The sequence below is a fragment of the Narcine bancroftii genome, chromosome 10 (assembly GCF_036971445.1).
Source record: "Narcine bancroftii isolate sNarBan1 chromosome 10, sNarBan1.hap1, whole genome shotgun sequence".
Classification (NCBI taxonomy): Eukaryota; Metazoa; Chordata; class Chondrichthyes; order Torpediniformes; family Narcinidae; genus Narcine; species Narcine bancroftii.
The window spans coordinates 10,660,089-10,687,640 of NC_091478.1; the positions used below are offsets into that span (position 1 = coordinate 10,660,089).

Below are 27,552 nucleotides of genomic sequence, written 5' to 3' on the forward strand. Positions count from 1 at the left end.
GAAGGAGTCTGGGAGCAGAGGGCACTGCCACAGATTGCAAAACCGTCCCTTTGAACAGGGATGAGAGGAATTTCTTTGGCCAGAACTTGGTGGATTTGTTCCCAGCCATTTTCCATTCCCCCTTCCTGTCAGCTCTCCTGCCATGGAAGGGTCGGGATGCTGTGCTCAGCGTTAACTGTCGGCCGCCAGAATGGGAAACGAGTTTCTGTCCGATGAAACCAATGAGAAACTGCAGGGTCCTCCCGTGACTTCCCGAGGCGCGGACGTGAAAGAGAGCGCCCGCCTCCCCTGCCGCGCCTGCGCCCTCAGCTACTTCCGGCAGCGCTGGCGGGTCGCTTGGCGACGGGGAGCGGAAGCGATGGAGCCGAGTCCCAGCCGCTGCCCGGCGGCGGGAGCTGGCGCCGTGTGCGCCGAAGCCGCTTGGACGTGTGGCAGGAGAGGGCTGAGGGAGGTGCTGAGGCTGGTGGCGGCCGAGTCGGGGAGCGGAGACGGCGGGGTCAGTGAGCCTGGGTAAGGCGGCGGCCTGGCGTGCCCAGCTTCGGCGCCCGTCCTATTCGGCCCCGGGTCCAAGACAGGCGCTGCCGCCTCTTGTGAAAGGACCGGACGCCTCCGTGGCTGTAACGTTGTCATTTTGGGTCCGACTCGTTGATGTGAGCGTCACCTGTCAAGTTGACCTGCCATCGAGTGGTGTCAGCTTCGGCCCATTCCCTGCGATCTGATTTCAATTGGGGCAATTGTCGGCCTTCGCTGTCCCATTTGAGGCTCATTTGGGTACCCAAAAGGGGCCTATTATACTTTTAATCTAGCATCCAAAGTAAACGTTAGTGACACGAGGGACTGCAGATGCTGGGATCTGGAGCAATAAACGACCTGCTAGAGGAATTCAGCAGGTGGAACGGCATCGATGGGAGAGAAAGAATTGTGGACGTTTCAGGCCGGAACTCTTCATCCGGAAATGTCGGCGAGAAAACATAAGGGTCGGGCGTGCGACCTCCAGGCACACTCGGCAGTTATTGATGTGTTGCATGTCTGGTGTCCTTGGCAGTCTGCTGATAACTTCGGCACAGATCATGAATCAAACGAAGATTAAAGTCAACATACTATGAAGTCTGATTATTGGACAGCACCCAAGGGTAGAAATGGGCAATGTTTTGGGACTGGCTCTTTTGGTGAGTTCTTCCAGCAATTCTTTATTTGCTCAAGATTCCAGCATCTGCAGTCTATGTGCTTTACTATGCAATGCAATCTATGTTTAAGTGTGGTGAGATGTAAAGAAAACATCAACTCACTTTCTATGAAGCTCTGATCTGCGTGAAGAAGACCAGCATTTGGAAAACATTGTAATTCCAGTGGTGTCAATTCTCATTGGAAAATGGAAAGTCATTTTAGAGGAAGCCAATGAGGATGATAAATTGTAATAATATTAAGACTAAACATTTGTCTTGCTTAATATTAGAAATGGCTTGTTGTATGTTCTTGTTACAGTGCACCACCAATTACTTTGGAAAGACCTCAAACTAATGTTGCAGAGATTCCATGTGTGGTCTATCTCCAGTGTTCTAAGCAGTGTGCTGAGATAATCTTTGTAAAAGTAGTTAGTGAAGCAAAAACAATGGAGGTTTACACAGAAGAGTACTGTGGAACATGCCAAGGCCAAAGAGTAGATAATCCACAATCAAGCAGGTGATTTTTCTTTTAAATCTTACAATTACAGACATAATACTCAAGTAGAATAATATTTTTTGAATCATCCTTAAAGATTCACTTTAATAGCTGCCACTGCACAGGCACCACTGATACTTGAAACACATTGAACTAATAAAATGCTTTCTAACAACCAGGATTTCTTTTGAATTCTCTTTCAGTGATCACAAGCAGGTTCTTTTTTATAAAAAATATTTCAAGTTGGATTATCCTAGTTCATCCTGTGAACTAAAGGTAAGATAATGAGATTTCCATATTATTTATTTGGCATGTTTTAACATGGCAGCCTTCTGATTTATGTTTGTTTCTTAGTTGCTTTCTTTAGGTGGCAAGGAAGAAGTACAAATTTCTGAAATATTACTAGGCATAAGATGTGCTTCAGTTAGTAACTCGAGAGGCATTTCTCCATTAGGAAAAAGCATCAACTTGCAGCGAGTTCAGACAATGATGGATTCAATGGGAACAAAACTGTCACCTGGAGCTCAGCAACTTTTGAACATGGTCCACTTTCAACAAAAGGTGAATTTAAAAAAAGTCACAATAAATAGTTGAATAACAGTTTGTATTAGCACTTTAGCTAAGTTATTTGCTGACCATAGGAAGTGCATTACTTGTATTTCTCTATTGAAATATGTTAAGATCTACAACTCTTTCTTTGCTTTCTCCAAACCTTCAATGTCAGAGGCAGCAAAAATTGATCCTAAAAAGGAGATTTGAATCTGGCAAAGCATATTTAAATATCACCAGCAGTAGATGGTAAAAAATCATATTTTCAATGCTTTGTAGTTTTGCAACAGCTAATCAAGATCAGTAGTTGACATTAACTAGCTGATGGGAGGAGATAGCTCTAAAAACATCCCCATCCTCAATCCTTTTCCACAAGTGCTAAAGGCAATGCTGATGCCTTGGAACCACATTTAGCCAGAAGGTGATAGAGATGATCTATTTTGGCCTTCTCCCACAACTTTCACAGGCAACTTTTAAGGCAAAATGATCCACTGGCCTGTGTGCAGTAAGACTCTCATGTGGTTCATTTAAGGCAAATATGTATACTGTTACATCACAGACCAGTACCAATAGAAATTCACCAAGACAATGTTATTTTTAAAACAATATATTTATTAATAATTTCTAATAATATAACATCTTAAATCTACCCCAGCTATGCACAAGTGTATGGGTTTCTTTTTATTTATATCTCCAAACCATTACAGCTTAGACACAATTCTGGAAAGTCATTTCCAAAGTTCAATCTTAGAAATCCTGTGTTGAAACAGTCTTTTAAACTGATGCCCAGAAGTAATTACAGAGGTGTGGGAGATTGAATGACTACCAAAAACTCACAAATCCTTGCAGAGTTGCTTCTTGAGAAGTGTCCTTTAATATGAATGATTTTCACAACTTCCCTTTTCCTTGCATAGGGGAAATGAAATGTCTGACTTCAACGATGCTTCCAAAACCCAGGCATGGGTCAGTCAAAATGATCATCCCAATGGTCACAATCTAATGCAGGAATTCACTTGCTTCCTATACCCAGATATAGATCAATCAAAATGACCATTACAATGGTCATGATGGTTCAATAATTCCCCTGACAAGGAGAATTAGCAGAATTGTCCATTTTGTAGTCATTCCACTCAGTTTATCAGATGGCTGGCTGATCAGTGCTGAATTCTGGTTCTTTAAGTGTCCCAATCACATGACCGTATCACCATCTTTTTTCAGAATAAACAACCATTGTTCTTGGTCTTAGTTGAGAGAATCAACCTTGTTTATAGTTTGGATCTAACGGTGCCATCCAGTCTGTAATGTTATGAAAACTGAATGGTTGGAGTCTTCACCATCCCCCAAAGTTACACTCACTAAATAAAATAGGAGCTTGTAATAATACCATACAAATTAAAGTCAATGACCATCTAGCAAGAGAGTCTAATCAAAAACCTTGATAATGTCAGTTCCTTCCATTGTTCTGGGATGATTGATCAGTTTTAGTGAGTTCAGTCACATACGTGCTGTGACAAAAGAACACATTGGATTTTTCATTCCAGAGATGAGCCATCCACCTGATTTTTTTTCCAAAGTCCGTCTGCCTTCTATAACCCACACGTTAAAAGTATGATGGAATGTCACTTGCTTGGATGATTGCAGCTTGAATAGTCGTGAAGTTTTGTAACACTTGGTTCACAGCAGCCCATTGGGTTGACATCCACAACATTAATACTCTGCACCACTGTGAACCAGCTATAAATATATTGGTATTACTTGCCAAAACCTGCAATCTCTCTGCCCAAGAGGGACAAGGGCAGCAAGCACAAATGAAAACCAGTGCCTGTAGTTCTCCCTTCATGACCTGGATTAGAAATGGACTCGTTCATTCATTGTCACTGGATTTAAGTCTTGGAACTCTAATCATGCCATTGTGGGAGTACCACCCCAGTTGTACCCCAGAGCAAGATAACTTATCAGACCTCTTTCAGATAGTTTTAGAAAACAAGGATAAATGAATTCTCAAAATGTTTTTAAATGCTATTTTACTCTCATTCCATTCCCATAAAATGAACAAACTTTGAATTGTGCAGCTCTGCTTGTGGCTTTTTTCAAATAAATTTGTTTTAACCTTCTGTTCATGTAGCAGAATCAAGCAGCTATTGGAGGATTGTTTCAGGGAATCTTTGGAACCAGAAATTTAACAGAAATTGGGAAAGTAACTGCACAATCTGAGGAAGGAGTCATTTCTCATGAAATTAACCCAACATCCATTTCACAACTGGAAGAAACAAGATATACCAGTATATCTGATGATGAATCTGCAGCCACAAGAGGTGGCTCAATCGTAATTACTGGAATAAATAAAAAGAAAAATGTATATGATTCTGAAGCCAGCACAAAAGGTGTGGATGAACAGAAGTTTGCTGGAGGAGACTTAAAAGAGCTTGTATCATCTTATTTGTGCAAACAAAGCAATGGGGACAACTCCTTTAGTTGTGAAATGCTTCCCTTACTTCAGAATCTTTGCAGCCAGGTGAACGAACTTCGTATAGGAGAGAAAACCAAAATCATTAAAAAGGATGCAACAGTAGACAATGAAACCCGTGGCAGGTATGACTTTTGTCATTTTGCAGATATTCTCTTACTCGGAAATGGAGCCTAAATCACTCACAAAGTATTTTATGAAAATTTGCCGTTCAAGCTTTTGTTGAAGGTTGATTTCACCTTGACTTTTAATTCTTCCATTTGTTAGGTATATCTTGAATCAGTCTGTGTTAGATCATTGTTTGTTATTACACAATTGTAGGATGTAGACAGTAAATTAGTCATTAATTGAGACAAGTCACTAAGATGTTTGGTTCTGGTGGTTTCAAGTGAGTACATGATTTGGAGTGGAAATACTGCCTATGACTATGTAATGTACCTTTTGAAAAGGTAACATGGGTATAGGAAGTAATTCATTGCAGGTTGACCAGCATGTTACTTGGGCTACAAGTATTGCATAATGAGGGAAAATTCCATAAATTTTGCTTGTTCTTAATATGGGAATCATGAATGAGGATGATAATGAGATTTTTTTTTAAAGGGGTCGAAAAAATTAGTATGATAGATAGAAAAAATGTCTAACAATAAGGATATTTGAGTCGTGGGACCTGAAAATCCTAATCAGGAAGCCATCTGGGAAGGGGAATAATTCTACTGGATCACAAGTTTTTTCAAAAGGTTTGCTTTCTTTAAAAAAAAAACCTCGTGATCAACACAAAGATAATTTCAGATTTGCTGTAACACGTAGGAAGTTGAAGAAACATTAAATGAACTTTTATTGAATTTAGTATGTTTAATTGCAATATAATTGTGTTAATTCAACTGATTTATAAATCTTTTGCCACTGATTTTTGTTTGTATTCAGCATCTGATGCTTCTTGTGTCAGAGTCCATCAATAGTCGGCCAGCATTGCTGGATTTCGGTTGCCCATATATCACTTTTCCATTGTTGCAATGTCCTGCAGAAACCTTTTGCCAGGTCTGTCACTGACGACATCAAGATCAACAGGGAAGAAGTCCAAGAGCAAACGCAGAAAATGAATTTTAAATGATATGTCGCACTTCATGGTTTTATATGCTTGAAGTAGATTTTAAACATGACAATAAATCACAAAAACAGGTTACAACTAAAAAATGGCACGCAAAAGGAAAAATTTAAGGTGATTTTGGTGATCAGCAGCCCAAAATCCATAAAATACACCCAAAAGTGTTCAAGAAGCAAAATATTCATTGTCCAGTGTTCTTAGAGTTTATTTTTTAAATGCATCCTCTCCAACAAAAAACACTGGATACTATCTCAATATTTAGACATTTAAGGCAATTGAATATGAAACCAATGGAATGGGATGCAGTTCAACCCAATTGGTATTGGATGGCAGAGCAGTCTCAAGGTGGCATAATTTGCCCTTTTTCCACAATCTTTGTTTGAAATTGGATCTTATTTCAAGTTCACGAAGGGAACTAATGATAGTGGTAGTTGCTTTTGTGCAGTTTTTTAGTAGTGTAATGGATTTGTGTTAATATTAATCTTTTAAGTTATAGAATTATTCATTTTTAGTGAGGGAATTGTGGGCTGGAACAGAGTCACACAGAGACACACAATTGCACTCAGAGAAGTAATTTTCAAAGTCGACATGTCTTGACAAACAGCCATAAAAACGGAAGTGTCTTCTTATTTGAAACACAAGAACAATGGGTGCTTGATTAAAAGCATTTGTGTGTACATGCAGCACTCTGCTGGCAGGTGTTCAAAGAAGCAAGTTCTTCCTTGAGTGACATGCGCAGACTATCTGGAGTCATATCCGCTTATAATTTTGGACAGAGATGAGGTCAGATGCTTTTAGCATTTGGATGTGAAGTGGCTTTGAAGGAACAGGCAGGAGGCCATCTGCCATGATTTGTGCTTTTGGAGAAGTGAAACAAAATCAGTGATGTCATGTCACATGATTTCGAGAAAAGATATTACTGAAAACAGACATTTTAAAACCAGAAAGAAGTTGACCATCCTGTGGAAGACAGGATTGAAGATACAGTAACCAGAAAAGGTACTGTTGCGTGTTACTCCTAGTCAAAGGGGAACACAGAATAAGTGGCTTTTGAAGGAGGAAGACCACTCTGACTATCTCTTTAAGACTTAAAAAAAAAACGGCAGCCTCATAGTGCCAATGGAAATGGTCATTTTTGATTAAGAAAGATAAATTGGCATTTGAAACATAACCATTTTAAGAGGGTTATCATCTTGAAAGAAAATAGCCACTTCACTGTCTCTTTAGAAAAGAGGACAGATTCACTGTGTGGAACACAGATTCCAAAATCTCCATGCAAGAGAGAGAAAATCATTTGTATAAAGAAAACTACAAGAAATTTGTGAGTTTTAAAGAGATCTGATGACTTAACGTTTCAAAATACTTCACAATTGGTTTTGAGCAACAATTTAAAGAAATCTGATGCCTCATACTTCATTAATTGCTTTTGAACAACAGTAAAGACTTTGAGTTTCAACACAAAAGCTTTCTGAAAATGAACTTTAAAACAGTTTAGAGTTGTTTAAAATTAAGAAGTGTTATGTTATTAATAAATAAAAATTATTGGTTTTGAAAATACCATTGTCTGTGGTTATTACCATTGCTGCTCATTTAGTCTGTAATGAGCAGAAACAGATCTGGAAGCTGTGGAGAAATGTGCTAATTTAAAGCAGGAGATAAATGCCTAGGTATATGTCTGCAGTATAATCTATCTCTTGTGATATGATATCTTGATGGTTCGGCACAGACTTGAGAGACTGAGGTGGCCTGTTTCTATGCTGTAATTATTCTATGGTTCTATATACATTTTTAAAATATGATCTCTGTGGTGTTTTAAGGTTCTGCACTATCACAATAAATCAGAAACTACATTCTAGCTCCTCAACTGGAGAGTCACTAATCAAAATGCTTTATGTTTATTGTAAGGGAACAGTTTATGCATCCAATGTTTGTTGATCCTGCACTTTGTTACTTTGGCTGTTTTTGATCTACTGTCTCAAAATGTGTACCTTCTAACCTTATTTATATTTTGATTGTGGACAGTTTGAATCTTTGGATTTTTTAATGGTACTTGTTAAGAACCTGTGTTTGATTTTGTTGCTCCCTTTCTCCACAGGTTGTGCCAACAGACATTATGTTTTGAATTGGAAAAGCATATCACAGAACATATGGAGTCAATAGAAAAGAGACTTAAAGATTATATTGATCACCGAATAAACGTATTGCAAGATGACCTCGATAAGAAGTTTATTTCGCTCACCAGACTGATTGAAAGTGTCGTTGTGAATAGGACTGCCTCAAAAAGTATTGAATGTGGTGCTGTCTTAACAAATGGGGGGCTTTAAATATTTTTAAAATCACCATCCTCAAGTCACAACTGTGAAGCTAATTTTAGTTTTGAGATACTCTAAGTTCAGCAATTAATGTAATGGTGTCCAGGCAATGTACTTGGGCTGTGTAGATTTGAAGTTGAGCAGATGAAATTTGTTGCTGATGTGTTTTTCCATGAGTGGCAGACATACGTATGTACACCTTTTCAAGTGGTTTATAGGGGGAAGAAAACTTGAATGCAAACTTCCAGTGTGTCGGAAAATAACATTGAAAACAGCGTTGCTGTAATAAATAGATGTACTAAAATACTTGGTGTTTATAAAATAATATAGAAACTTTGGAAATGAATTTAAACTGTGTTACTGATTTTTTTTTTCAGGTGTTTGTAGCACCCTTGAAGAATTGATCTAAAATTGATCCTTGCCCCTTGTATTACTTCCTTGGATTCTTGCTGTGGACACTTAAAATTACATGACCAACATAGATTTACATGGAGGTATGCAAAACAAAGTTCTATTCTACTTAGCTCCTCTCCAGCATTCACTTCTGGTTTTAGAGCCATCATTGCCATTTATTATCTAACAAAATTGTGATTAAATCTGTATTGACTTTTAGCAAATTAGTTTCTATCTTACTTGCATTCATAGCAATGTTTTGATGTAATTAACCATAGTAAGTGGTCTTAAAATGTTTACAATCTGGTAAAAACACCAAGTAGATTATTGTAGAGGGGGAGAAAAAGCACTGGTGTTGTGATTCCGCTGTGTACCATCCAATTCAAATATCCATGTATAACCATTTATATAAAGACCTTGCATTATACAAAATGTATCTTCTTGCTACCATTTTCTATCAGAGCATTAATCCAAATATTTTTATTCTAATAATTTTAAATACACTAATTATATTTCACAAGTTGAGTGTGATTTGCATGAGGGAAAAATTTTATCATGTAACACAAATTTTTAAAAGGCCATAAAACATAGGAGTGGAATTATTCCATTCAGCCCATCGAATCTGCCCCACCATTCAAGGCTAATTTAAATTCCATTCCCCTCCCTTCTTCCTGTAACCTTTGATTCTCTTTCTTATCAATAACCTATCTACATCTGTGTTAGTATGCCCAATGACTTGGCCTCCGCAGCTGTCCATGGCATTGAATTCCATCGATTCATCACATTGGGTAAAGTAATGTATCCACATCTCTGTTCTAAGGAGACAATTTTGGATACAGAGGTTGAGCTATCACTTGTGCTGGGAATAGTCTATAGGCTTCAAAATAGCTCTTGGGACACCAGAGATCAGATAAGTAGGCAGATTTTGGAATGGTGCATGAAAAACAGTTGTAATTATGGGTGATTTCAACTTTCCTAATATAGATTGGCACCTCCTGAATGCAAGAGAGATAGATGGGGCTGAATTTGTCAGGTATGTTCAAGAACGATTTCTGACACAGTATGTGGATCATCCGACCAAAGGAAAGGCCATACTGGATTTAGTTCTGGATTGAAAAACAAGTCTTATGAGGCAAGGTTAGCAAAGCTGGGACTTTTCTCTTTGGAGCGTAGAAGGATGAGAGGAGACTTGATAGAGGCCTACAAGATTATGAGGGGTATAGATAGAGTGGACAACCAGCTCCTGTATCGTAGGGCAGGAATAGCAAACATAAGATGACCTATGTAATTTAAGGGAGGGAAGTTTAGGGGAGTCATCAGGGTGGTTTTTTTTACACAAGAGTTGTGGATGCCTGGAATGCCTTGCCTTGCCAGGGTTGGTGGTGGAGGCTGAAACATTAGGGACATTTAAGAGACTCTTAAACAGGCACATGGATGAAAGAAAAATAGAGGGGGGGGGAGGGGTTTAGTACTTTTTTTAAAGGAATATATGGGTAGGCACAACATCGATGGCCAAAGGACCCCCAGTACGTTTTGAACGGTGAGAGGAAACTGGAGCTCCTGGGGAACACCCATGCAGACATGGGGAGAATGTACAAACTCCTTACAGATAGCATGAGATTCGAATCCCAGTCCCGATTGCTGATACTGTAACAATGTTGCATTAACTGCTACGCTAAACATGCCTCCCTAATATGCTAGAACATGTTGAGGTTATAAAAGAGGAAGTTCTGGAGCTTTTTAAAAGTATTCAGATAGATAATTTCCTGGGTCTGAATGGAATATAACCCAGGTCACTACGGGAAGCCTGGGAAGAGATTGACGGGGGCATTAGTGATGATCTTGGTGTTCCTCTTGGCCACAAGCGTGGTACCTGTTGATTGGAAGATGGTAAGGATAATCCTGCATTGATGATGGAATTAGAAACATGGTGGAGGTTGCTGAGCATTGCTGATTTAGTGATTATGAATGAAAACCTAAACCTCCATGGAAGAAAAGAGAATGACAAACTTTAGGGGCAGATCTCAAAGTGAGCTTTGAGGAATATGCAAAGTGTCTGCAAAAAGACACAAACAGGATGTGTATGGGCAAGGTGGTCATAGATGGGTTGCAATGAATGGATGACAATAAGTTATTCACTTTGGTGGGTAAATTCGAAAGCAAAATTCTTTTTAAAATGGAAATGAGGACAGTAAGGTTAGTATGCAACTTTATCAAATACGCAAAGTAAATCTGCAGATACAAAAGTTAGAAACGCAAACAAAGTTTTATTGCTAGGTAGAAATATGCTGCCTTAATTGTCGAGGGCTTTCGCAGAATGTGGAGCATTGAGTGATTATCTGCTGTGAAGGAGGGATAAACATCTCATCGATTTAGTGCAGCATACTTGGGTTAATTTGTGGTTTGAGGAACTTCTTCAGAAAGGAGAGTTTAAAGAATAAAGCCTTTTTCAGAAGTTAAGACAAGACCATCTAGAAATCAGTGAAAAACCTGTAGGTGCTTGGGTTTTGATGGGGTTTGTCAGCCACTATAACTGGAAAGAATTATTGAAATCTGTCAGGTACCACAACTATTGGAAAGAATTGCTGAATCAATATTTTTGGTGCACAAAATCCGCTAGTAATTTGCATCCAAAGAAGAGTGCTTGATTTTCTGTTCCTGAGTGTCATCTTGTTCTTGGAGTTTTACATTTGCATATTGTGCATTTATCTCATGGACTTTTTTTTGTGTTTTATTTGAAGTATGATGGGCAGAAGATCTAGGGAATTGTACTGAGGAGTGAAATGTGTATTTAAATATTTTTGTATGTTTGTTAGAGATAATTTATCCATCAAATTCATCATCAGTTTTTCAGGTCGAATTCACAAATTGCACTTTGTTCTTATTTTAGAAAAAGGTTAAGTTTGAATTTAATCCTGGTAATTAAATCTGAATTGGTACATTTGTTGAGTTGTGTGTTATTTCCTGTAATATTTAAGTTGTGGCATTTGAAGGTGCTATCTTCTATTCATCTTTTTATTGTTAATCTGTCAACCGTTGCATCCAAACAGCAGCTGTTAACAATTTTTATGTGAACAAAAGTATTTAGGTTTGACAACACGTATGTTGATATATTGGGAGGTTTTGGATGAGCAGATAGGTGAATAGGATTATTGATATGCAAGGCCAAAAAATGTATTTGTTCATTCATTTTGAGTGAAATTGTATAGTTTGGTTTAACTTGATCTCATCAATGAGAATATTTTCAATTTTTACTTTTGGGTTAGGCCCTATGTAATTGCTGTATATTTTAAATTTTAAGTTGTATGTTCCATTACTATCAACGCAGAAAATTTCAAACCAGCAAAACCGGCAAAGTTACTTCACAAATGTTCTGGTTAACATTTTCACCTTCAGTCATAATAGATTTTGTAAAACTAACCATTAGGCCAGAGCGAAATAAAATACTGAATAAATGTGCAAAATTGTCTTTGAAACTGTTGTGCATAGGATGTAAATACAGAAAAAGCATGTGTACCTGCATGGATCTTAGCTGGATTGCTTCCCTGGACTGAATTGAACCAATGATGACACTTTCTTCAGAGGGAATTTTTCTGTTGTTTGGAAATACACTCCAAGTCACAGCCAAAAGAAGGATATAAAGATTTACAAAGAATAATTTTGCAGTGGTGAAAAATTGAAAGAGTGGGCAGGACTTGAATTGAGATCTTGCAATATTTTTGGATGGTGAAGAATTTCATGTCAGGCTTCTGCCTGGAGGCCAGCTGCAAGAGGGGGAAACTTACAGAGAATCGGAAACTTAAAACTTACCTTTCAGACGGCAGCCCTTCGGAGCCGATGGAGGCTACTGTGCCGTAGCGCCACCCATCAAGTACATGGCAGAGCAATGGCTGTCTTCCCTACCCATAATAATGCAGCTGGAACTGCTCTATGGTTCCCAGAACAGTTACAGCTGCATGGGGAGATTATGGGTAGGGAAGATGGCCATTACTCTGCTGCCTTTTGAACTGGAGAGAGTGGCCCCAAAGGCCAAAGCAGCCCGGTGTGGCTGTTACAGCCTGCACCGGCCGCCCCCTGATGGGCCCCGACGGCTCCCGCCCATCGCCCCTGGCTTGAGGGGGTCATGGAGGGAGAGGGGTGAGTGGGGAGATGGGTCGCGGGGTGACGGTATCATCAGGCCACCCCTAACTAGCCGATGCAGCGTCTGTACGCTCCACAGATTATCCTTCCCCAAGAAGGGTTGGAATCTGTGCCTCAGAGCCAGCCACGGCACATTCAGAAAGGTGTGTCTTTAGCCATAAGGACGAAGATCCTCTGCCTTTACAGACGGGTGTTTTCCTTGCTTGAAAGTGACTTATGTTTCTTACCTCTGCAATAAAGTGTTTCAATAAGATAGTCAGAAATAACCATATAAAAATACAAACTTGTTTAATGGTTTACCATCAATAAATCAGGTAATTATTTATAAATTTGACTTTTTGGAATTGCAACAGAAAAAATAAATGGGCTCTGTGCAATTATTATCCATGATCACCCACCACTTGTACTTGTGTATTAGTCTGAAATCACTGGTCTTCATTTATAAGGTCTGAGTGATGACAGAACTCTGGTTGTTCATTGAAGAAGTTGTACTTCTGTAATGCCCATGAAACCTTTGAAAGTGGCTGAGCCCTGATCCCAGCCCTGAATTTTTAAATTAAAAATAGCCTTTATTCACAATAAATTATTTACAAAAGGAAAGCTACTCAAAATCTCTTCTCACCCTTAGTTTTGTATCTATACATTTGCATCACGGTACATTGTTACATTCATTTCTATTTCCACCATTACCACCGCTGTGGTGCCTTTTCATTACTCCCCCTCTGTTGTTTTGAGGGTCTTCCCCTCGGTCTCAATTTGCAATAACGGAAATACTCTAGACTGTGGGAAGAAGAATCACTTTGCAAAGCGATGCAAGGCTGGGGATACCAAGAGTGGGTACGCAGTGGATGTGAAAATGTAAGAATTCTTTGTGGATTAATTACACACTGCTGCAGGCCAGAAGACTGAGATGGAATCTTTATTTTGAGCTTCTTCAAAAGAATCACTTTTCTCATCACCATCAAAATAGTCACTTTTACGAACTTCGAGAGAGAGTGTCACAATCAAATTGACACAGATGTTCCAACCTCCGGTCCCATCTTTGATCCATCTTCAGAAATCGAAAGTGAGACAGAAGATTCTGCAAGGACTGTTGATAGCCATAGTCAGGATCCACCTTCTAACCAGTTTTGTAGGATTGGAGAATTACCAAAGGAGCTGGCTGATATAGCTGATTCTGCTTCTCAAAAACAATGATGCTCTTCGTTTGGCAAAACAAGAAAATAACGAGTACTGCAGGCAAGACCAGACATTGTCGTGAAATTGAGGGGAACAAATTAATCCCTTGAATCTCAGATGCAAGATATGGAAGACAGATATAATATGGAGGCCATAAATACTCAGGACATCATTTCCCAGCCTGAGGATAAAATCAGTCATTTGAAAGATGAGATGGCTCACCATTTCTAAGAACATCAGAAGGCCCTGGAAATTCTGGAGCAGGTGGAAAATATCCAAGGACTCTTATCAATGTTACCAGGACATCATTACGCACAAAGGTCCACAACAAATTGGCAGCTGTCTTGGCAGAGGCTGTGGTCAATGCTGTTCTGACAGTGAAGAAACCAAACAAGTCAATGCTGGACTTGTATACGTTGGGTGAAGGAAAGTTCATCCTTATTGAGCAATGTAATAATCCTTGGTTATTGATGCTGCTTCACAAGATTCCAAATAAACACACTTCAAACACCAATAAAAAATGCAGTGTGTGATGGTCTGCACGCAGTGTAGAATGCAATTGAGGATAGATGTGTGGCAGATGCTTTGATCAAACACAGGGCCAACATAAAGGGCAGAACACAGTTGAGAGTGAAAGCATTTGTAGATGCTCTGTTGATTATTCCCAAAGTACTTGCACAAAACTTAGGATATGACCCTCAAGAGACATGTGTTCTTAAAAAGAAATTCAGTCAGAATACTCAAACTGTCAACTTACTGGAGTGGATTTGAACTATCCCTGTAAACAGAACAGAAAACAACTTCTGTATTTTCTGAGGAAGAACATTGACCTCAGGCACAAGAATCAGATTTTAAAAATAAGGACAAGTTCTTCTGCAAAATTTATGTTGTTCATTGTTTGTGTTACTGGCTGACATTTTTCTGGTGTGAAATTCATCCTGGTCGTACCTCAAAAAGAAAAATACTGTAGCCGTCTGCTACGAAGAAACACACCCTCACAGTTGTGGGAAGTTAAGCTCAGACTTTATTGAGGCTGGAATGCTCCTTTTATACAGTTGGAGTTCCCGCCATTTGGTCGATTGGCTGACATCAGCCACATGAACAACAAAAATGGGATTCCCATCCACGGGAACATTTCTGCATATGAATACTCTTCTTCCCCAGCCTGATGTTGCTCTGTTAGCTGAGCAGCCTGGCCAGCGCCATTTTAGGGCTTTCAACCATGCCGGATTGCTATGCTAAGGGTTGTGTTAGTGAGTTATGTCACTGTTTATTACCGTGCATTGTGCCAGATCAATCTCTACGGTTGTGGGCCGCCACTGTACCATTTGAAGAAAGGCCTTGCTTGTTAAGTGAAGATATATTTTTTGATTGTTGCAAAATGAATTCAGACGGACAATAGTTGTCTAGTCTACTGTATCTAGTACCTACTCTGTAAATATGCTTGTTATGTAAACATAGTATTGCTTTTAGTTTTTTTTTTAAGGCGAAAATGTTAATTATGCGTGTAAATAGGAAATGCATTTCCCTGCATGCAATGTGTGTGGTTGCCCAGAAAATGGAAGCGATGTGTATGAGGGGAGCTGCAAGCATTATCAGTTATTGTTGGTTGAAGATGGTTGGAAGTCATTGGAGGTGGTAGAAGCAACACAAGGAATATAAGGTAGGTTAACTGATAAACCCATGCAAAGTTGTTCTTGAAAGAACAAGCATTTTTCTTTATTGTGAGCTGGTGCTGCTGAGACCTGTTGGGATTTTCTGTCATGGTAACTCAAAATAGTTCTAGGCTTTGGGGAATCTTCTTCAGATTGTTGAGAACAGTTCCCATGCTTCATTTGTCTGAAAAGTGCATGTTGTGGTTTAATTTCCATAGAATACTGCTGTACAGAAAGAGGCCCTTCTAGTCTGTGCCAAACTACTTTTCTGGATCTGTTTCTTGGGCTCAACCCTCTTTAAAAAAAAAACTCAATCAAATTTGCGAGACGTGACATCACAGGCACAAAGTCATAATCATTAACTCCAGTCAAGATCTGCCAATCCAAGTGCTGGAAGATCCTGAACCTCAGAATCTGCCAGCATCTATCCCACAGCTGAAGTCAGACTCATCAGCCTGTAGTTTCCTTACTGCCCTTTTAAAATAATGATACTTTAGCCATGCTCCTGTCTTTTGGAATGTCAAGGCCACCCAAGGCCAAAGAAACCATTCACACTAATCACCTGGGATTTTAATATTTACTCAGCAAAATCTATCTATTTATTTATTTTTATAGATGTGTACATGTCCTGCCTATGTTTTGTCAGTATGTTTTATGTCTGGTTGTGCGACTGCATGTTTTGCACCGAGGACCGGAGAAAGCTGTTTTGTTCGGTTGTTCTTGTGCAATCGGATAACAAACTTGAACTAGAGATGACGTAAATATCTCTGCAAGGGCCTCCGCCAATTCTTTCCTAGCATCGCTCAAAGTCTTGGTTTGGCCCTGACGATTTGTCTACCTTAATGTGCTCCAAGGCTGCCAACACCTCTTCCCTGTTCTGGAGATTATAATCAACTTGCTTTACTGTGATTTCCATGATCTTCAAGATCTCACTCTTCCCCTTTGGCTCCACACAAAGACATCCATATTGATCTTTAACAGGACCGACTATCTCCTTTTGCTCTGAATATACCGCTGGAATCTTTCAGGCTTTTTCTTTACCTTGCCAGCCAGATTCTCTCTGCCTTTTCAATTTCCCTCTTAAATGTCCTCCCACATCTCTTATTCTCAATGACGAGTTTGCTTGATGCGGATTGCCTAAATCTGATGTATACCTTGTAGTGACTACCGCGGAAGAACTACTAAATCAGCACACATACACGGTTAGTCAATCAAAGACTGTTTATTTGAGTTTGCCATGCTTCTTTTATATCCCTCCTGTCCCAGGCTCCACAGGCACACAGTACCGCACCTCCCTGGTCCACTGTCCAAGTGAGTGAATAGCAGTCTGGTCCGCAGCTCCATGCGTTCGCTGGTGAGCTGCACTTGTGATGGTTCGCAATATCATGCTATGCGTTCGCTCGGCCCACTACACAGCTGCTACAACCTGTTTTGTTTTCCATTTCAACTCAGAAAAGGGAACACGTGGATGGGGGTGGGGGGGGGATGGGTGGTAAACAAAACATAGGGAATGTCTTTAAGAGGGTAAAGACCAGGAGAAACTGCAAAAGGCATAGTAAGGCCAGCTGAGAGACATAGGTGAAGACTTGTTAATTGCTGGTGTCCTGAAACATCAATGGTGTTTCTTTCCCCACAGCAGCCATCTGATCAGTTGAGTATTTTCAGTGATTTCCATTCTTGTATTAATAAAAGTGTCACCGTGACATGCTTTGAAAATGCTTTATTGGTTTATTTTATTTACAGCTAATAATTTTTGCATTGGGTCAATTAAAACAAAAATAAATGGAGAAATACATCAAATAGAATTTGTAATTTATGTAAATGATTTGGATGAGGGGATTATTAATAATTTGAGCAAATTTGTAGATGACACGAAACTGGGTGGCGGTGTGGGGTGTGAGGAGGATGTCAGGAAAATGCAGAGGGACTTGGACAGGTTGGGGGTGTGGGCTGCTGAATGGAAGATGACGTTCAATGTAAGCAAATGTGAGGTTATCCATTTTGGGGGCAATAAAAGGAAAGCTGAGTATTATTTAAATGGAGACAAGCTAGGGAGTGGGGAGGAGCAAATGGATCTGGGAGTACTCGTTCACTGGTCACTGAAGACTAGCATGCAGGTTCAGAAAGCTGTGAAGAAGGCTAATAGCATGTTGGCTTTCATAAAGAGGGGATTGGAGTATAGGAACAGAGACGCCCTTCTGCAGTTGTACAGGGCCCTGGTGTGACCCCACCTGGAGTATTGCGTCCAGTTCTGGTCTCCAATTTTGAGGAAGGACATACTAGCTATAGAGGGTGTGCAGCGCAGATTTACAAGGTTAGTTCCAGGGATGGCGTGGTTGACATATGCTGAAAGGCTAGAAAAACTGGACTTGTATCCGATGGAGTTTAGAAGGATGAGGGGGGACATGATTGAGGTATACAAAAAAGGTATACATAGACAGGGTGAAGTCGGATTACTTGTTCCCAATGATGGGGGAGACGAGGACTAGAGGGCATAGTTTAAGAATACAGGGTAGGCCCTTTAGGACGGAGATGAGAAAACTTTTTTACCCAGAGAAGTGTGAATCTGTGGAATGCTCTGCCACAGAGGGTGGTAGAGGCAGATTCGCTGATTATGTTCAAAAGAGAGTTAGATAAGACTCTAGTGGGCAAAGGAGTTAAGGGTTATGGGGATAAGGCTGGAAAGGGGTACTGATGGTAGTGATCAGCCATGATCTGTAAAATGGCAGTGCTGGCTCGACGGGCCGAAGAGCCTACTCCAGCTCCTATTGTCTATTGCTACGATTAGAAATGATGACAGATAACATACTTACATTTCAATCAAACTTAAGATCCAAATTTGTTGCATCAGAAAATCTTTGAGTAAATTTAGATCAGTTTTTGATTTGTATTCATACAAGCAAGTTTACTGTATAGTTAAGAATATTGATTCGATAAGATTGATTTGAGATTGGAAGTATTACTATATGGTAGAATCCCACATAATATGTAAAAATCATATTCTCATTACAGGTTCCTGAATCGTTTCAACGCAGTACCAACCAAAGGTGAACCAACTACAGATAGAATCAGTAGAGTTAGGATATTCGTAGATTGGATTGGATATTTGTTTCATCAGCCTCGTTCCCTTCTTTTTCCAGACCTGAAAGACATTGCAGTTAAATGTTTTCAAAGCAGCATTCTGCTGGAGCTGCATAATGAAAAGCTTCACCGTGAAGTAGTCAGAAAGTGTCACGTTGGTCTTACCTGCAATCATCATAATGTCAGTATTTTTTTAGTTTAATTGGGCCCAACGTAAAGTCAACAATTCCATTTGAATAAACTGTGGCCCTTTTATGCCGAAACATGCATCCACGGTAACAGCGGGAGGAGTAATCAAATACTTCACACAACACAAGTTTACAACGCAGATAGACTGAGAGATTTAAATTCAGGAACTTAAAGGCACTGAAGGTAAAGCGTGCAGTGTCGTTGGATGGTGAGGGTAATGTGTCGTATGTCTCATCCCTGACACACCTAGAAAAGAAATATTTCAAAATGAATTCCATTTAAAAACCCTGGCCAGAGCAGAATTTCAAAGCACCTTTTGCCTTATTATAGCTGATATATTTAAGAGTGCTTTGTGCAGTGGGGGGATACTGGTTAGATATTTAAATAAAACCTGTGTTTGCAAAGTTTCACTCAATAGTATTCATCCCAGATGAAGATTATTTTAACCAGCAGCTGGGATCCTCCTCATGCTACCAAGTGAGCGCTGAAGGGTTCCTACTCGAGTCGGAGGTTCGGATCTGGAGTCCAGGTTGCCAATGGTTTGGACTGGACTCTGGCTGCAGGAGTTGCAGAAGCGCTGGACGTGAATCCATGGACACGTTCTGAGGTGAACACATTTTGCTTCTCTTTCTCTGACTGTAAGAGACTCCAAAGGCAATTTCTGCTGATGGCAAATCTTTCCGCCTTACAGCAGGAAAAAGGCAATTTTGTGTCATGTGACAATAAATTGAATCTTGATCCTTGTGTTGTAATGTATGCATCACTGGTTAGTTATGCCATTTATAAACTATTATTACTGACAGAACAATATGTTAGAGGAACATTTCGATGGGTTAAAATAAAATTTAATGTTGCAAATGTAAGTTTTTTTTTTAGTCAAAAGTAAAATAAGTTTGAGGACACAATTCCAAATTAAGGGCACAAAATCGGAGACATTTTGGGGGATATATATGAAATGAATTGAATTGTTTTCTTGTGTGTACCAAGATACAATTAAAAGCTTTGTTTTGCATGCTACCCAGGCCAATCAACTCATGCAGCAGGCAGGGCAATAATAAGAAATTATGAAATAAATACACAAGTAATTAAGGAAGTAAACAAATGTCAAGTAAAGCAGGATCCAGAGAAAAATACAAAAACAGTGCAGAGAACAGAGAAAGGTACTGTTAAAAATAGTGCAAGGGTTTCATCATTTTTTTCCAGTGAGAAATGCGTTGTTCTTTTACAGTAGAACAGCAGGTTTAGAAAGCAACTTTATTAAGTTTTGTTTTACCAATGAAAGCACAAAATAAATCATGTTGGATCTTCATAACATACCAGTTCAGACAGAAGTGCTGTGACATGCTCAAATTCTGAAAAGATGTAAAGGCTTAAGAGGAGATGCTGAGCAAATTTACTTAAAAGATTGCAAGGATCCCAGGATTTAGTTTTGTGGATAAACTGGGGTTATTTCCTTGATTAGAGAAGGTTGTGTGGACATTGACTGACTAATACCCACTAGGTGGACAATGTCCGCTGCAGTTCCAATTGGCCAATTTGGTAAGTAGATTACTTTTCAACTTGCCCAAGCTTACCCATTCTTGATGAGATCATAGGTTGTTGATGTCGAGTTGAAGTTATCAGGCACTGCTGTGCAGGTATCCACAAATATTTTCAGATCAGCACCAGAACTGTTCAGCTTAACCTGCACAAAAAGCTTCTGCTGGAGGTCTACGTAGTAAGGTGATTCGGACACTGGTTTGACAAATGATGTTGACTCATAGAACATCATGCTGGCTCTAAACGTGCCAGATTGTGTAATGCTATCCAGTATTTTTTCAGGTGAATTTTCATTTACCGAATACATGGCCTTAACCATTGTATCCTGTTGCATTTTGCAGGCAATGTTGATTCGTTGATATTGAGTATGAACTGCAATAGAGCCAGTAAATGAAGATAGGATGGTGTTGGAATGAACAATATGACCATTGTTGACCTATGGGAACAGAATGAGGAGGAAATGCAAATATCAACAAGCTAATTAAATTACAAAATTGAGATTTATTGTCTGAAATATAATCCATGAAGAGAAAAATTACATACATCTAAACTGCAGTGACTTTTGGAAGCAAAAAAGGTAAGTGGAATCTTGTGTTTTCATTTAGAGACATCAAGACTAAAACAGAGAAATGTTCAAAAAACTGTAATAATGAGACAGATGAGAGAGGGATTATGTCTCTGATGAGGCCTTTTCAAAGATCCTGACCAGCAGTGGAAATGTGATGGAAGGAAAGAAGGCATAACGATTTGGCAGAATCAAGAATTAGATAAATCTAGGTCTTAACCAGGGTGTTAAAAGAGGAATATGAAGGATTTAGCATGAAAAGGAACTTTTTGTTCTTGGTAGCAACACTGCAGAAAGCAGGGGTAAGACCCAAAACACATTGCATGAATACATTAGGAATGATAAAGCTATCAGATGTTTGATTCAAATTATTTATCTTATAATGTACATGATTAAAGTCAAATTGAAAGACATTATATTAAGCATGAAAATCACTGAAATATAGTGAGTGTGTGAATATTATAAATAAGATAGTCATACACTCAATCAGCATGAAACAGGATCTTCAACCCAACTCATCCAATGCATCCAAGTTGGCATCCTGGGCTTGTCCCACTTTACTGCATTCGTCCCACACCCTTCTCAACTCTTTCCTTCTATATCACCTTCCTAACTGATCACGATTCTGTGGTAAGCATTGCGTTCCTTCCTCACTGTCCACTACACCATCTGATTTGTGTCAACATTTCCTAGGCATGAAGTTATGCTGAGTACCTCCAATCAGTTCTGGCCTGTCCAAATGCTGGTAATTCCTGTCCCTCAGATTCTCTTCCAGCAAGTTTCCCACCACAGATGTCAGGTTTACCACCCTGTAATTTCCTGGCTTGTTTTTGCTGCTCTTTTTAAATAACAGAAAACCATTAGTCTCCCTCCAGTCTTCTGGAACTTTGCCTGTGACCAAAGATAATACACCTCTGCAAGATCTCCGCAGTGTCCTCCCTAGGTTCCAAAAGGTCTGTGGATGTACTTGATCAGGATCTGGAGGTTATTCCACTTTACTGTGCTCCAAGGCAGCTAACACCCCCTCCCTAATGATTTGTATATAGTCCATGATATCTCAACCCATTTACTTCAATTCCTTAACATCTATGTCATTTTGCAAAGTAAAGGTTTGTATAAAATCTTAACCATTATCTGTCACACCACACAAACACAGCAAAGCTGATCTTTAAAGAGACCAATTCTCTCCCCAACTTTCTTTTTAATGTATCTGTAGAATCTCCTGGGATTTTCCTTTCCCCTGCCTGCCAGCTCCATCTGATTTTTCCCTTTTATACTTGCTTGAAATGGACTGCCAAAAATTAATGTACTGCTATGCCTTTTTATTTTTCCTTTTGGAGCCTTAATATCACTCATCATTCAGGGTTCCCTAAATTTGCCAGCTTTGGTCTCCACCCTAATGGAACCTGATATTCCTGAACTCTTGCTATCTTCCTTTTAAAAGCCTCCCACTTGTAAATAGTCCAATTCCTGCAAACAGTCTGCTTCAGTCAGCCTCTGAAATTTCCCACCTAATGGCTCCAAAGTTGTTCTTGCCTCACTTTAGGACCCTGTGAATCAGTCCTATCTTTCTCCATAATTATTTTATAACTAATAGTGCTATGATCACTGATCCAAAATGCTCCCCCACTGACACTTCAGTCACGTCCATTCTTCATCCTTGTTCTTGTTCCGTATATTCTACCCTCTACTAAGAAGCTTCCTTGGATGTAATTACTGAATTCCACCCCGTGTCCTGCACAGCTCCATAGACACACAATCCTTTAACCTATCCTATTTCTACCCTCCCTAGCACTGGTGGCAAATCTTTCTAAGTAGAATGAAAGTGGAGTTGATTTGGCAGAAAATCATAGAGGGTGGGTGGGGGATCTCACTGATGTAAAGAGTAGAAAACTGTGAGCACATTGGGATCAGTGGAAAACAGGTCAAAGATGAACCCATATTTTGATTGAAGAGGTGGTCAGAGTCATAGATAGGAGGCCATAATTTGAGAAGGATTGGCAAAAGGCCACATCAGTGGATATTCAATAATGCTACAGCATTATAGCAGAATGGCCATGCTGTCGTACTGTCAATTAGACCCGTCAGGCCAGAAGTTGTGATTAATAGGCTTTAAAGAGACAGGTGATGGAGGCAGTTCTGGTAGTCCTGTGCTTCCATTGAGGGATGTGGGAGGTCAGGGAGAGCACAGATGTTCCTGATGACTACACTTGTAACTCCTGGGAGACCATATTTGGAAATGGATGAACTGCAGATCATAAGGAAGGCAGAGGCAGTGATAGATAGTAGTCACTCTTAGCAGACAGGATTCAGGGAACTGGGTGACTGTGAGGAAAGGGGGGAGACAGGCAGTGCAGACTATCCCTGCAGTCATTCCCCTCAACAGCAAGTATACTGCTTTGGATACTGTTGTGGGGGATGAACTGCGGGGGGTAGGGGAGGGGGTGAAACAAATCACAGAGGTCAGCTCTCTGACACACATGCTGGATCCTTGGCTCAGAAGGGAAAGGGGGAGAAGAGAAGGGCTCTTGTAGTTGGGGACTTGCTGGTTAGAGGAGCAGGTAGGAGGTTTTCTGGATGAGATCAGGGCTTCCAGTTGGTATGTGGCCTCCCAGGTGCCAGGATCAGGGATGTGACTGATTGACTCCACAACTTTCTGGAGGGGGAGGGTGAGCAGCCATATGTCTTGGTCCATGTTGGAACCATTGACATAGTTAGAAGTGGTGATGAGGGCCTGAAAGATTATATAGAGTTAGGAAAGAAGTTGAAAAGCAGGACCTCAAGGATGGTGTTATGGGTTATATTATATAGATATGTTTTTAAAAGAGAAAGATTGTGGGGGTCAGTACAGGTCACTTCACAAAAAGATACTTACATTTCACATCTCATTTGAAATGCAAGAGCTTTGCTGAAGCCAGACATACAGGTATCAGTGGCTTTGCCAAAGATATTGGAATTGCTTTGGAAGGAATTTCAAAAGCAGGTGCAAATGGAGAGTCCTGGTCTCAAGGTCTGATAAAAATCTTTCAAGGATTGGGTTAGCCCTGGAAGAAGTTCTCGTTTTTACAAGGGGAGGGGGGGAGAGAGAGAGAGGGGGAAATCTGTTCTGTAGTTCTGCAGCAGGTTTTATGGCTTGAACATGGCAGGCTAGCAGGCTTGTTGAAAACCCCATTTTAAACATGGGTTGTGAGTTCTGAGTTCAGCCTGTTGAAAATCCTTGTAGTCTTTACAAGAGGACATGGCTGGTTAGAGTGTTTCTCCTGACATAAGGGAAACAAGAGGAACTCTGTGGTGACCTGGAAGAAGAGATTATTTGGAAAACCCATGATGGGGAAAATTTCTTCGGTAGGACACTGAAGTGACTGATCAGAGGGAATAAGTTTGTGTGTGTCCAACGAGCAATAAATATCTCTCTAACCAACAAGAACCTTCCTGAATGGTAACCATTTACGTTTAAGCACCAGAGCCTGGTGAAATTTCATTAATGTTAAATGCTGTGCAGAGTATAACAATTACCTAATACCGGTGAACTTGGAGAAGTGAGAAGTGAATGATTGGAATATTAAAGCAAAGAATTTTCCTGAACATTTACACATTACATACATGTGTGCTTAGAATTAGAAGGGGGTTAAGTTAAGTTAATCGTAATAATTTAAAGTTTGTATCTGTTTTTATGTTTAAAGAAAATTAAAAGCAACTTTTAAGTAACTATTTATTTTGGTGAATTTCTATTGCTGCTGGGTTTTGGGGTCCTCTGGGCTCGTAACAGTGGCAATCTTGGGATTGCTGCCTGTGCCATGTACTAGTGAGAGTAGAAATAGGAAGTTGTGGAGGATGAATGCGTGGCTCAGGAGCTGGGGCAGGGGTTTAGATTTCTGGATCATTGGGATCTCTTCTGGGGAAAGTCTTACCTGTACAAAAGGGATGGATTGTGCTTGAACTAGAGAAGGATCAATATCCTGGCAGGCAGGTTTGCTAGAGCTATTGCTGGAGGGTTTAAACTAGTTTGGCGGGTGGGGGGGTTGGGAGATTAGGGAGGAAGAATACATAGATTGGAAGGAAGGGAGGAAACCAAACGTAAAAATTAATTAAGTCGGGAAAGAGGTAAAAGTAGATGGTAACCAAAGGAGTATTTGCAGAGAACATTCTCTTAAGTGCATATATTTTAAGGCAAGGAGCATTGTAAGTAAGGAGGATGAGCTTAAGGCATTGATAGACACATGGAAATAGGATATTGTGGCCATCAGTGAATCTTGGTTGCCGGAAGGGCATGTTTGGCAGTTAAATATTCCAGGATTACATTGTTTTATGCGTGATAGAACAGAGCGGGGGGGGGTGGGGGGAATAAAAGTATAGTTTTGAAAGAATAAGAGAGAGATCGCCAGTACTTTTACAGGAATATTATCATTAGGAATGAGGAATTTGTTGTATTTATTTTTGTGGCATTAATCCTCCCGGAACTATTATCTTTACCTGCTGGATGGTGCCACATCGATTAAATGGTATCTTGAACTTCACTTCATGAGCTGTTATTATTGGCTTGCAGTTTTGATCATTCAAGTGGATTCTGGACTCATTCAAACCCAGAAAATTGAGATAGGATTTATCAATTTTTGCTTCCATATAATTTGATGAGCAAGTTAACATAGCTGGAAAAAAATAAAAGGCACAATCACGTGAATCCTAAATTTAGAAATACAGTAAAATTCCCATTATCCGGCACTCAGCCAACCGGAATATCAAACAACTGGCGATAAAGAAAAGTCAAGGAATAAATAAATGTAAAATAAATAAGATAAATAAAGCTTTAAATAAAACTTTAAAATGATAGAAGTAAAGGTTCTTCGTAGCAACACGCATCCCCTTGGGAGCAAACATTCAGCCAGTGGAGTGCCCTTTTTGTGCTCTGCCCACAGCAGCTGTTTGAATAAAGTTTCAGTAAAGTTGTGTTTGAATAAAATGGCAACACCCAGAATGAAGAGCCAGATGTTGCCACTCACCACTGAGTTGACTCTCCCTGTGTCTCCCTATCCCTGCCTAGTAAGAATCCTTGTCTGTTTTAGTATTAAGCTTAAACTGTAAACTCAGGGGAAGGGATTGTGCTGGCGGGTAATTATGGCAGTGGCATGGCTAGCCATAATACCATACAACAACTACAGTACAGAAACATGCCATCTCGTTGGCCCCTCTAATCTGTACCAATTTAAGAGAACTCTACTAGTTCTACCTACCCACTGCCTGTCCACAACCCTCAAATCCCCTTCCATCCATGCACTCATCTAAAATGACATCTTAAATGACAAAATTGACCCTGCTGCAACCACTCAGCCACCACTCTCTGAGTGAAGAAGTTTCCTCTCATGTTATTTCTAAACTTTTGCCCCCTAACCTTTGTTCCATTCTCACCTATCCTCAAGGGGAAGAGCCTATTCACATCTACTCTGTCTGTCCCCCTCATAATTTTATATACCTCTATCAAATCTTCCCTCAACCTTCTATGCTCCAATGAATAAAGACCCAGTCTACTCAATCTTTCTTTGTATTCTATATACTGCAATCCCAGCAACATTTTAGTAAATCTCCTCTGCACCCTCTCCACATTATTGATATCCTTCCTATAATTTGGGAACCAGAACTGCACACAGTATTCCAAATTTGGCCTCACCAATGCCTTGAACAGTCTCAACATCATCTCCAAGTTCCTATATTCTGTGCTTTGATTTATAAAGACCAGTATACCAAAAGCTTTCTTTACCACTCTATCCACAAGATTCCACTTTCAAAGAACGATGAACTGTTATTCCAAGATCCCTCTGTTCCTCTGCATTCCTCAATGCCCTCCCCTTCACTGCATATGTTCTGATTACTTTTCCCGAAATGAGGCTCCTCACACTTATCCATATTAAACTCCCATCTGCCATCTTTCAGCCCACTCATCTAAGCAGTCCAAATCCTTCTGCAGTCCCTGAAAACCATCTTCACTATCCACAACTCCCCCTATTTTTGTATCGTCTGCATATTTACTGACACAATTTATCGCACCATCATCCAAATCATTAATGGAAATGACAAACAACAAGGGACCCAACACCGATCCCTGAGGCACACTGCTCGTCACTAGCCTCCATCCTGACAGACAGTTATCCACCATGACTCTCTGGCATCTATCTTCTAACCACTGTTGAATCCATCTGACTATCTCAACATTAATACCTAGGACCTGAACCTTCCTTACAAACCTTACATGTGGATCCTTATCGAAGGCCTTACTGAAATCCATATAGACTACATGTACTGCTCTACCCTCATCGACCTCCTTTGTCACCTCCTCAAAAAATTCAACAAGATTTGTCAAACATGACTTTACCATCACAAACCCATGTTGGGTGTCCCTGATCAGTCCCTGTCTTTCTCGATACTAAAACATATTATCTCTAAGAATACTTTCCATTAGTTTACCAACCACTGACGTCAAACTTACTGGCCGATAATTGCTAGGCCTACACCTGGAGTCCTTTTAAACAGAAGAACCATGTTTGTGACATGCCAATCCCGGGGCACCACACCTTCCTCCAGTGACTGTTGAAAAATCACTGTCAGAGCCCTCGCTATTTCCTCCATGACTTCCCTCAAGGTCCTGGGGAAAATCCCATTGGGACCCAGAGACTTATCCACCTTTATATGCCTCAAAAGTTCCAACACTCCCTCTTTCCTAA

At 40.0% G+C, this 27,552-nt stretch overlaps 2 protein-coding genes across 11 annotated transcripts in view; one reads left to right on the forward strand and one right to left on the reverse strand.

Annotated features, from left to right (window-relative positions):
* Nucleotides 1-323: 323 nt before the first annotated feature.
* The window catches only part of c10h10orf88 (chromosome 10 C10orf88 homolog), a 63,494-nt gene continuing 36,265 nt past the window's right edge, over nt 324-27,552 (forward strand). For 6 of the 10 annotated variants that reach the window (XR_011345321.1, XR_011345323.1, XR_011345319.1 and 3 more), the window contains exons 1-9: nt 324-510; nt 1,486-1,683; nt 1,866-1,938; nt 2,017-2,223; nt 4,337-4,803; nt 7,879-8,066; nt 8,473-8,589; nt 18,475-19,339; nt 20,613-20,848. Coding sequence is in view for 4 of the 10 variants with exons in the window: in XM_069899794.1 (XP_069755895.1) it covers nt 359-510; nt 1,486-1,683; nt 1,866-1,938; nt 2,017-2,223; nt 4,337-4,803; nt 7,879-8,107 (1,326 nt within the window). In the remaining 6 variants the exon portion in view is untranslated. The other 4 variants (XM_069899796.1, XM_069899794.1, XM_069899795.1 and 1 more) reach the window with 4 other exon arrangements.
* The window catches only part of LOC138744071 (scavenger receptor cysteine-rich domain-containing protein DMBT1-like), a 46,538-nt gene continuing 36,160 nt past the window's right edge, over nt 17,175-27,552 (reverse strand). The window contains exons 19-22 of the mRNA XM_069899559.1: nt 25,310-25,485; nt 20,307-20,707; nt 18,709-18,978; nt 17,175-18,604 (exon numbers count right to left, since the gene is read on the reverse strand). Coding sequence (XP_069755660.1) covers nt 18,726-18,978; nt 20,307-20,707; nt 25,310-25,485 — 830 coding nt within the window. The 3' untranslated portion in view covers nt 17,175-18,604; nt 18,709-18,725. The remainder of the gene's footprint in view (nt 18,605-18,708; nt 18,979-20,306; nt 20,708-25,309; nt 25,486-27,552) is intronic.